This window comes from Caenorhabditis briggsae, assembly GCF_000004555.2.
Source record: "Caenorhabditis briggsae complete genome, chrX, whole genome shotgun sequence".
Classification (NCBI taxonomy): Eukaryota; Metazoa; Nematoda; class Chromadorea; order Rhabditida; family Rhabditidae; genus Caenorhabditis; species Caenorhabditis briggsae.
Window position 1 is genome coordinate 2,949,458 of NC_013491.2, and position 12,266 is coordinate 2,961,723.

General features: G+C 34.2%; 1 protein-coding gene across 1 annotated transcript; it reads left to right on the top strand.

The window, feature by feature from the left end:
* Positions 1-381: 381 nt before the first annotated feature.
* Positions 382-1,429, top strand: CBG27466 (the record flags this gene model as incomplete). Its single annotated transcript, XM_045238934.1, has 2 exons — positions 382-445; positions 1,167-1,429. The coding sequence occupies 2 exons, from the start codon at positions 382-384 to the stop codon at positions 1,427-1,429; spliced, it is 327 nt and encodes a 108-aa protein (XP_045099832.1).
* Between the last annotated feature and the right edge of the window lie 10,837 nt (positions 1,430-12,266).

The following is a 12,266-nucleotide window of genomic DNA, read 5'->3' on the forward strand; positions in this document are numbered from 1 at the left end:
GGAATGAGCTGCATGCATATTTTCTTACTATATGTCGTAAATAAAGTTAATTGAACGACTTTCATGGGTGTACGAAACAAAATATTCGTCATTTTAAAAGAACGCTCTTTGGGGTTTTATGGACTAAAAGTCATTAACACCAGAAATCCGAAATTCGCTTTTTTAACTGGTGCTCTTTTGAATTCTCTTTTATGGAAGTGAATAATGGCTAGTACAAGTTGGACTGGAAATTTTAAGAAAAGTGGGTTCTAATGGACTACAGGCTATTAACGCCCACAAGTCACATTTCGCTTTGTACATTTACCCAAATTTGGAGATACTTCATTCGTCGATTCTCATTTACTCATCCAACAAAACTATTTTCCTAAAATCTCTAGAACTATGTCCTACATGTTTCCCTTCACTAAAACCAAATACGCCCGTCATCCAAAAACTTGTGAAGAAAGTGAGTAGTTTTGAATGCGTTTTTTACATTATTTCAGGTTTTAGATAGATGAAAAATTGGCTCTAAGTAGAAACTCAGGGAGCGTTTATGACAATTTCTACGGTAATTGTATTTTTTCAAAGATAACCATAAAATGTAATGGAAGAGCCTGACATTTTGATATCTCGCACAAGAGACAATAAAAATTTGTTCAAACTTGACTGTTTGCTGGCTCATCTTTATCACAGGTTTTACGATAGTATCAGAATTCAGTAACCCAAAGAAATAATTTCTGAAGAATTGTTTATTATTTGCGTTCTTCATTATAATAATCGCCATTTCAAAATTTGGAAATTTCAGCTTGGCCTTGATTTTCTCTAACATACTGTAGGTTTTAAATTGGTCCGATAAACATTTCCAGAAACCAAGGACTAATGGACTACAAGTCATTAACACTCTGAAATCCATTTAGCGTTTATGGGGTTGTGTAACCGCTTCTAGACAGATTGTCAAAATTCTGACCTCTTCCGAGATATTTTCGAATACTTAGTTGTGTTAAAGACTCATGATCTACCCACTAGAGTTTTCTAATCCTAACCACTTCCGTCCCCAAAAGACTTGTGAAGAAAGTTAGTTAATCCTATATAGTAACTACAGTGCCTTAACTGCAGAATTATCAATCTAAAATTTCCCCCCCCCCCTCCTCTAATTTTCAGAAATTCTAGAAAACTTTCATTTCCAGGCTTCAACATGTCGTTCTGCATCTTCGCCACCCTTATCATCTCAATTTCCGTCATCGTGTCTTGCATTCTGGTCCTTTTGTGCATCAAGTTTGCTACTGATCGCGATGCTCGTCGCAGCAACCGTGTCGCTTCCAACGTTGAAGATGCGGCCAAGGCAGCCTCTGCTGGCGGCGTCGTCTTCCCAGGCGACATTGAAGCCTGCGTCAAGAATGGGGAGCTTGCCGGGCTGACCAACGTCGCCACCTCGGATGAAACTCTTTGATTCCATCAACGTTCAACTTCATCGTGTCCATTTTTCTTATAAGATCATCATTTAAATTTCTGAGCTGTGTCCCAATTTTCAACAACAATTAAAATCAACATTCAACTTCATTTTTTGTCCGAAAAGTCCATTTTGTGTCAATTTTTCTTCCGAAGAGCTTGTTTTCGTCGCCATTCAATAAATTATGTTAACAAAACTGCAATTTTTACAGTTCACAGCAAAAGTATGATTTTCAAAATTACAATTTTCAATAAGCAATATCAAATCAACAATCGAGATGAGAGAAAGGAGTTTGACATTCACCTAAAACCTGTAATAGAAAGGCAACTGTCAAGTTCGAGCTCCATTAACTCGATTCCAATGAAATATATTAAACACTTGCCAACCGATAAAATGTTGGTGATTTGTGATTAAGAATTAATCAGTCAACAACTTTTTATATATTTAATGGAACTGAGGAAAAACTGGCTCAAAGTTAAAAGTAAGGGTGCCCTTCTATTACAGTTTTCACGGTCTTATAAAGCTACGAAAATGACTGAAAAAAATTTCTAGATTCATGAACCTCTATCCGAAACGTTTCTTTTTTCTGTATCTTGATGAGACTCTTGCTGTCAGAATTCCAAATTCTAGGGTACTAGTATTTTAGAAACATATACATGAAATATTGATACTGGGAAAAGGATTCTTTTTTTTCTTCAAACGAAAGGATTCTGGTGTCCAAACATTTCAATCTAGGCATTTGGAATCTGCTCAAATTGTACTTTGTTCCCATATTTTCAGAAATGGTCTCTTCATTTTTCCTAATTAACATAATTTTAATGTTTTCCATCTCGCCCACTTTTATTGGTACAAAACGGGCTAGATTATCATTTCCCTTGTCTTTTCATAATTTGAAAAAATTTAAAAAAATTTTCGTAAAAATTTGTAATTTTAAATCAAGAAAAAATCGACTTTATTACGAAATGAACTCAAAAACACTTACCAGTTTAAGGTTTATACTTCATTACACAAAAAAAAAACACAAGAGTGGCACCAAAAAACACACTTTAGGTGCTCTTGAAACACATTAATCAATCAATTTTATACTGGATTAAAACTTATTATTTACTTTTGATTGAAATCGTGAAAACAATGCCGCATGATTTTTTTCCTCAAAACAGTAAGACACGTGTGTTATTTTTTTGGTCACAATGCCGTTCGTTCTACAATTCCAGTTGCCAACAGTTGAAAAACAATAAATTTCAAAAGTTCATTCTAGCTACCGTCCTGTTATTTTTTATTCAAATAGTGGCGGTCGTTCCTATTATTAACTTTTTTGTTTTGACAGCATCAGAAAACAAAACTTTCCCGCTATATTTTAAATTTTGAAAAACTATCAAACAGCATTTTGGATCTAAAAAAAGTTCTACTTAATTTCGACCCACTCCTCCTCGTGGTCCGCCTGTTTTTTGGAGACGGTTTTCAGACATTTCACTTCCCTTTTTTGTCTTTCTTTCAAGCTTCTTTCAAGCTGTGTCAGTCCCAAACAGAATAAAAGTGAGAAAAAAAGAAGAAGAAGACCTTCATTTCAGACCTACTTAAAAATATCGCGCGTGTCCCCGGCACCAGATTGCTAGGAAAAACCTTAGGATTTCCCAAAAGAACTCTATGGACTTGTTGTTTATTTTCTTAGAGAGTGAAAGTTAAGGAATTTTTGCTTCGAAACTGTATTCCTGAAATTTTAGATATTCAAAAATTTACTCCTAAAGTGGAACCTTTGAAAGTATTGTTCTGAAATGATTCTTGTCCTATTAAATCAAATAAAAGCCCAAGTAGAATCAGTAGAATGACAGATGCTGTCAGATTTTCAGAAAAATAATAACTATTTTTATACTCGTAGCAATTAATTCTAATCTGTATGAATATTTAATCACCTGGACATTATTGACTATTTCTTTCGTCAATTCCTTGATTCATTTTTGTGCATATTCACTTGCGTTATGGATGAATCAGTCAATTGGTTTCCTAATTCTTTAATTTCCTGTTCCCAACTAATTTTTCCAACTTTTGACTTCTACCATAGACAGTCTAGGATTAGCGAGACCAAAAGAGCAGAATTCGTGCATCTGGTTGAATTCTAGAACAATCAGAATAAATTACATTTCAGTGCATAATAAGGTTAACGGGGTTGTTGACGATGGATCTAGTAATTTTTTCAATGTCATAATTGTCTTGGTTTTCCAAAAAAAGATACTCTCGGACTTTTGCTGGAATGGATTTTCAGAAAATTTCGAACAACAAAACAGGGCGGAAGATCAGACGTTATATTCATAAGTATTTGATTTTCTCGGAAAATCATTTACTCGCCGAAATTCTATGGGAATATTTCCGAGTGGCATTGTCACATAGTTTTGGGAAGCAATAAAACGAATTTTGAACTAAAGTCCTCCCAAAAAAACTGAAAAAACTGATTTTCAGACTTAGTAGCTCCAGTTTCCTGACATATCGATTCAAAAATTCATGTTAACACTCTAATAGTATGTCATCCAAACCGCCAACTTTGAGCCTATATATCTCGGCTACTGTGAAAGATCTGAAAAAGTGGTCAACTGATAAAGTGTTTATCATAATACCAATAATATTTTATCAGTTGTCCACTTTTCTGTATATTTCACAAGAAACGAGATGTATAAGCTCAAAGTTGACGGTTTGTGTGGCTTTTAGAGCGTTTACGGTTATTGCATTGAGATGGCGAGAAATTAGAGCTATGTACCAAGTTTGAAGATAAGCTTTATCAAGTTCTTGGAAAAGTTCAATTCCAATTTTGTTTTATTGCTTTCAGAGACTATGTCAGAATCCCTTTCGAAAAATAATCCAACTGATTTTTGAAAAATGGATAATTTTCCCAGAAAAGATAAACAAAAGTTATTAAAAATCCATTCCAGCAAAAGTCCGAACCAATCTCTTTAATAAAACCAAGATTATTATGCCATTGAATAAATTATTACAAGATTCATCATCAAAAACCCCGTTAATCTTGTTACGCACTAAAATGTGATTTATTCTGATTGCTCTAGAATACAACCAGATTCTCTAATTCCGCTCTTTCGGTCCTGCTGATCCAGCCGATGTTACATAATGCATGTTTCTCTGAAAATTGTGTTTTTATTTAACATTTTCCAACCAACCTTGATTTCCAAAATGTCAGAATTTCAAAAATCCACTGTCTTACGCTTCTTTCTCATTAACTTTCTTAGTATTTGTCTTTTTGTGTGTTTGTGACGCGTGTTCTAGTGAACGTCTGGAAGAAAGAAGTTGTGTTCTTCGAAAAGCACGGTTGAAAGCGTCCGATGAGAATTTTTCGAAAATATCTCTATCTCTCGTCCGTAGACATTTTTTCTCAGACTCGCTGACATAATTAGTGTGGAATAATTGGAACGGAAAGTTCGTTTGATAATTTCCCATGGTTCGATAATGACCCAAATTCTCGATATGCCCAAAAAAATTTAAAAATCTTTTTGTTTTTTTTTTGTTTTTTGAAATATTAGCCACGTCACAAAAACCACGAGTCTAATTCATTATGGTGAACGAACGCCGCCTGAATACTTTAGCACCTCTTCGACTTCTTATTCAGAAAACTTGTTGTTTTCTTGAGTTGTTTTTTATAATTCTTCGTTTCTCACCTTCTTTCTAGTCTTGGGTTTTTCACTAGAAATGAACACAAAAAATTGTGTTCTACAATTTTTTGTCTAGAAAAAAATGTAGGGAGTGTTTAAGCTAATCCTTGCTTAAATCTCCTATTCCAGATTTTTTTTCCTTTTCGACAAAAAACACTTTATGCTAATGAATATACACTTGGGACAGGCCAATTTTTTGAAGGAAGACGAAAAATAAAGACCAAGTAGATCTGACTTTCAGAAACTTAAGGCTCTTACACTGTTTTATTTGCTTTGGTCCAGTTTCTTTTTGTTTTGCCTTGTTCTTGTTTTCAGTGGGATGTCCCTCAAAAATATGTTTTCATTTAGTTCAGAGAGTTTTATCTGTTTTCTGAATCCAAGAAGTTGGTTTGATTTTCTAGTTGTTGAGAGGTCAGAGACCGTTTTCATGGACCTTTTTTTGAAGAATCTTTATTTTAAATTAAGCTGGACATCTCGAAAATTAATGAACTAAAAACTGAATTTGATTGTTTCAGATAGAACAGTGTCAATTTTCAGCGTTTTCCTGTCATTCAGTTTGAATTAGAAACCAGTAAATTGAAATTGCAAACAAGATAATAATTGTTTTATCAATATACCGTAAACACTCTAATAGAAGAGCGTCCAAACCGTCACTGTGGGCCTATGTATCTCGGTTCCTGTAAAACGTATCAAGAAGTTATCAATTTACAAAATATTGGTTCTATTATGATTCACATTTTATCAGTTGACCACTTTTCCTTATCTTTCAAAATAACCGCGATACAGTACCGGTCAATAATATATGCAAAAACGTGGTTTTCAGTTGATTTTCACCATTTTCAGGAGTCTGGAACTCGGCTATCGAGTTTTCGATCACTTTGAAATTTTTGCAGGGTGTAAGACACACCTAGATTGAAACATTGCAGTATTTTTTAATTTCTAGTTTTTCCGCTATTTGCGCAATTTCTGAAAGACAACTGTTTTTTTCACGTTTTCTGTACAAAATGGGTCGAATAGGGTTGTTATTTAGAAAACGGCAAATAGCTGAAAAACTTGGAATTTTTGAAAAATTCTGCAGATACAAATTTCTCGATCTAGTTATGTTTCACACCCTCCAGAAATTTCAAATTGATGAGACACTTGACAGCCGAGCTCCAGATTCCCAAAAATAGTTAAACCGTTTTTGCATATCTTGTTGACCTTGTTAACATGAAAAGATGTACAAATAACTACTTTATAGGAAAACGTTTACTAAATTCCAAAATTAGCTTTTTCCTTTAAAAGTTTATTGTTTTTAACTTATTTTTTTCTCCGCAAAGTTCATTTTTTTAGCGTTTTTATTTTCCTAGAACTCTTTGGTCCCATTCTAGCTCTAAATATAATCCAAAACAAAAGTTCTAATTGTTTTCCAATTTGTCCACCATCAAAATGTGTCAATTCATCTTGTGTTCAGGACCAACCAATCTATCTCTTTCTTCTCTATAGAACAAAAAACAAGGGACCCTCATTTAGGTACTCAGACGCTTCTGGCCCTAGTTCCCTTTCCGCTGTATCATGTGTTTTGAGCAAAGGACAACTTTTACTGCTCTAAGAAAAAGTACATAGCTTTCAAAAGAGGTAGCAATTATGTTTCACGTGGCACCAAATGAGGTGTAAGCTTTAGAAGTTCTCAGAATTCCTTGTTTCCCAAATGTCGTTTAAATTATAACTGATCTTGCTTCTATTATCCTGTAATCATCACTCTATATCTGATTTAAATAATTTTCTCCTCCTTCACCTCCTAATTTGCATAATCCCTTCAATAATATTGATCAGAAAACTAATTTTTTAAAGGGGATACGGCTTCTTCGTTTTTTGCTGCTTAAGACACAAATAAGAACGTCACCTTTAACATTTCCACATCATTCCACTCCGCATTTTCATTTTGAAACAACAAAATCCAATTGAAACAGATCATTCTTATCTTTTGACATTCCTAAAAGTTTATATATGATTTCTAATCTTCATTATCCTTTTTTCTTGTATGACGCAACACAATGGAGAACACACACGTTTGTGGGTTATCCTCCTACCACCTGGAGTGGAAAAAAATCTGGAAGCAAGTCATTCTAATTTTTTTCATCCATGCAAGGAGTCAAGTTACAAGAAATTTTATTTTCTGGAAATTTAATCAGTTGTAGGAGCTTCCATGAAAATAAAGTATCGTTTTTTATTCATTAGTAACTAGAACGCCTCTTCGTTTCGAATTTCAGTATTATTTTTATAGAAAAAAAATTGGGAAATCGAAGTTTTTAGCTTTCTAGTCACAAGGGTTTGGTGTTGCGAATTTTCGAAATAATGAGCGGTTAGGCAAGTTTCTTGATCATTCAAGCATCACAAAACTTCCTTCTTTCTCGAAATTTCGTGCTCTTGATTTTGTGAGACAAAGAGAGAAGCTTGCCCCCTGATAAATCCAGTTATGTGGAAAAAAAGACCATTGAACAAGAGTTCTCACACAAGAAGCCTCCTCCCTACGCCCTCCGGAGATTGATCTAATTTGCGGGGGGCGATCCATTTGCCACGTTTTTTGCAGCTCTTACATTTACATATGCCCTCGCGCCTTATTAAATTACAGGCCAGCACAATTCTCTACTTTGTGTCATGACGTGTGAATCTATGACACCATTTTCTTTATTTCTTCTGGTCAAGAAATGTGGTTGAAAGAGAAAACTTCTATAATTATCCAGCAAACTCATTTTCTTTTAGTTCTATGATGCATATTGCAGAGTCTAGCAATTAAAATTTAAAAATTGGAATTTTCACCAGAAAAAGTTTAAATTTAGATAGAGCTTTGGTTGTAAAATCTTCCAGATCACAGATCAGAATTTCGCTAGAATGACTGTAAACCTTCCCGAGATTTTTTGAAACCCGAAAGCTGTTTTGATAGATTTCGATGCTCTTAGAATTTTGTAAAAATGGACCTAGCTTTTTTGAAAAGTGCATTTTGTATAGTTAAATCCTGAAGATCCTATCTTGAACTCTTAAATCATGACAAGAGTTTTTAGGCATAACTAAACGTTTGAAATACGTGCTATCTGCATCTATGAATAATTAAAACGATTGGTAGGCGATTGGTGAATGTGTAATTTTGAGAGAATGGGAGGATATTTCTAGATTTAGAATTTTAGATTCAGTGATGAGCGACCGACGCGTTTTGATTTGTCGGTTTCATTATCTGCGAGCTGTCGTGCAAAACGTCTTTTTTTGCTCATCGTAATTTGCTCATTGTCTAGCATTTTAGTGTAGAGCTTCTGTATGAGCAATATACTATGACGGTAGTAATATTTAATTGTGTTGTTATGATTTTTTTTGCTTCAACAGGGTGTTCGGTATGGCTTTTTCGTAATTTTTCGGAATGTCGAAAATTCCCATTTTCAGAGTTTCGGAATATTCCTATTCTGAAAACCTTTGATTTTTGGAATATCGAAATATTCCAATTCTGAAAATTTCGGAATTTTGGAATTCAGGAATATTCCAATTTTCGAAATTTTCGAAATTTCGGGATCTCGATTTTGTGAAATTTGGAATTCCATAGTTCTCAAAATATTCCGATTTCAAAAACTTCTCAATTTCAGTATTTTGGAACACTCTTATTTTGAAAATTTGAAATCTAAGTTTATTCCAATTTTGAAAAATTCGGAATTCCAGAATTTCGGATTATTCCAAAAATTTTAAAATTTCAGAATCTCAGTATATCCCGATTTTGAGAAATTTGTAATTTCGGAATCTCGATGATTCCGATTTTGAGAAATTCAAAATTTCAAAATCTGGAATAATTAGATTTCCAAATTTTGAAAATTTCAGAATCTCAGTATATCCGTATTTGGGAAAATTTAGAATTTCGGAATCTTTGATTATTCCAATTTTCAAAAATTTCGAAATACTCCGATTTTAAAATTTTTGGGATTTTGGATTTTTGGAGAATTCCGATTCTGAAATTTTCGAAATACCGGAATCTCGGAATATTTCGATTTGAGATTTTTTTTGGGATTTTAGAATTTTGGAGTATTCCGAATTTGAAAAAACAGGAATTTTGGAATTTTGCGATTTTGTTGAAATTCAAAATTTGAAGTAGAAATTACAAAAACGGAAAAACCGCGCTTTTGACGTACAGTATTCCAAAAATCTCTAATTCTGAAAAAAAACTTTGGAAACATTCGAGTCGAAATTTCGTTATGATAGAATCTCGCGAAACTATTCTGCAAATGGTTGGAATTTTTGGTATTTTTGGATTTCCTAATTCTGCTCCAAAAATTTTTATTTAGCGGGTTGTCGGCAATTTTTACCATAGTTGAAAGTCATTAAGCCAAGTTGTCAAGCTTCTTGATTCCCATTCTCCAAATGGTCCCCTGAAGATTTTGCTCTGTCATTTCCATCAAAATTCTCAGAATAACAAATTCAAACTATTGCAAATTTTCTATTCTTCACCCCCGTATGAAATTTAATAGCTTGCTTCATATTTTTAATATTAAACTCTTATTTCATTCTAAGAACTCCATTTCTTCCGATCTTTTTGGTCTTCCCCAGAAACTTTTATGATCTCTCTGGAAGCTCAAGAGATCACAAAAAGGGAGTGCAATGAAGCTCCAAAAAACGCCCGCTTCTTTCTAAGACACCCCCGGCGCAGGAAATTCCATTAATTTTGGATGTCGCACTGAGTGTTCAGCCCGAGGCAATAATGATGTGCTGGAAAAGATACGGTGTTTCAATACTCATCGGTGACGTTTTGACATGGCGGATAGGATAGGAGATAGGAGGAAGAACCTAAACGTCTCTTTTTTCTTCTTTGATGAATGTTGTTAGTCGCATTCATAGCGTGTACACGATGAAGATTGATTAGTGAAACCATCCCATCTATTTTTGAATATGTTTTTCCTGAAATTAACATAGATGGAGCCGAATAAACAAGTTCAATTTTCTCAGCTTGGATTTTTCTTATTCAAAAATAAAATTTATTCAAAAATAAACTCCCTATGAGCTCATTTACTGTGGGATTCTTGGTATTTAGAATAGAAAATGCGTTTTGAAAAAAATTCGAAAGAAAAAAGATGATACACTTTTGAACTGGCCGATCTCGGAAGTGTATTTCTGGAGTAGTTATGATGAATATGTCCATTTTGAATATTTATGTGTTTCCGGTTCTTTTCAAGTTTTTCTCTCCTTTTTTGAATTTTATTTTCGAGGAGAAAAAGGATAAAAGTTGTTTTTTAAATTTCCTAATTTTCACGTTTTTCTCTTTTTCTCAAAATTTCAACAACACCAACATAAAATTCTTGATGGGTATGTTTCTCTAGGATTTCTTGGCTTGGTGGTGGGTATAATAATTCTTGGTCGTTTCCGTTTAAGCCCCGCACACATGACCGGATAGCGTGTGCTTCTAATTAGTGCACGCCTCCTATTGTATTCGTTCCATTCAGTCTCTTAAATTAGATTATTTGCATTTTTCTCCTTGCCATTTTTATAACAGATTCATCATTTGGGTCTTCAAAGAAAGCCCGTGGATCATAAAGGCCAATTGTAATCATTTGTTTCAAGGCGCATACACATTTTTTTTGTTTGATTGATGTTTGGGAAACAAAGCACAACACATGTTGGACCAAAATAAACTGGAAAATTGTTTATTTAAAAGAAGACGCACTCTGGGTCCAATTGGTTGCAGATTTCATATGAAATGCGTTTCATCCGATTCTTCAAAATCCTAGTCCTCCAGTTTCACACGGGTAACATTAATAAAATAATCTTCCGATAAACTATAATTGAAACCGTGAGTTTCTGACGTGATTTTCGAGAACTTTTCTTGTTTGTGATAACTTGCTTTCCCCCAAAAAACGCGTCAATCCTTCTGAATGCTCATTTGACTGTAACAACCTTCTGATTCATGCCTATTTATCTGTCAAATTAAACTCCGCCTTGTCTACTAGAGCAAAGAAGAGTGGAAGTCCCGCACGTGTAACTGACATGACCTTTATTTTTCTTTTTCCCATTTTTTTTATTTCCGGATGCCATAAAACGTTTCAATTAAACGAGGAAGATAAGTGCGCTCCAATTATTGAAGCAATTACAGTAGCGTTTAGAAATTTGAAACTTGATGATTAAAAATTTAGAAGCCTTATTTTTGAAGCCTTTAGGTATAGTCTGGAACCTTCAAATGATCAGTTTATAATCTGAAATCTGCTACGAAGCCAGAGGGGTTCTTAGAATTTCAACTTTCGTTTTCCAAAAGACTAAAAATTACTTCCCATGTTGGATAACCTACAGTTTTTTTGATTTTGGCTATTGTCAGGAGTCTGGAGCTCAGTTTCCGAACGTTTTGGAAATTTCGGTGATTTCAAAAACAGACCTAGGTTGACGAAGTTGCATTCACAGAACTTTATGAAAACTCCTAGTTTTCCAGTTATTTGCCGATTTCTGAAGGACCCCTCCTTTTTCCTATTCTTGTACTGAAGACGTGAAAAACAGGTGTCCTTCAGAAATAAGCCAATAAAGGACCTTTCCAAAAATTCTGTGAATACAAAGTTTTCAATTTAGGTCAGTTTTATATCCTCCAAAGTTTTCAAAGTGATCCGACACTTGACAGCCGAGCTCTGGGCTTTTGAAAATGTTCAAAGTGACCGAAAATCATTTTAAAATCACATTTTTCCATATATTTATAGCCAACACTGTATCTTTTCCCACCGCCCATATTATTCATCCGGATGGTGTCCTTTGTGAAAAAGAGGTCCCATATAATAGAGCCCCACCTTCTTCTTCTCCTTCCGTATTCTTATTTTCAGCTTCTTTTCAGCTCTGCTTACTCATTTTTTGTTTTTCAGTTTTGCCTTATTAGTCAACCCAACCGAAAACCTGAAATAAGAAAAATAGAAAAAAAGTTTTGAAGTTTATTCTACTGTATCATATGTCTCATTTCAATGCACATAATATGTGTTGAAATCAGAATCAAAAAGTGGGCGGAGCTTCTGGAGAGATAGAGCAACACTCGCCACATTTCTAATGCATGCTTCGAGAGAGAGAGAGAGAGAGAGAGAGAGAGAGAGAGAGAGAGAGAGAGAGAGAGAAGATGCTTATTCATACATCACCGTTCAAATCTGTATTGGTCTCATCTCTTCTTAAGATTTCCATGTATCTTAGGTTTCTTTTTTTTC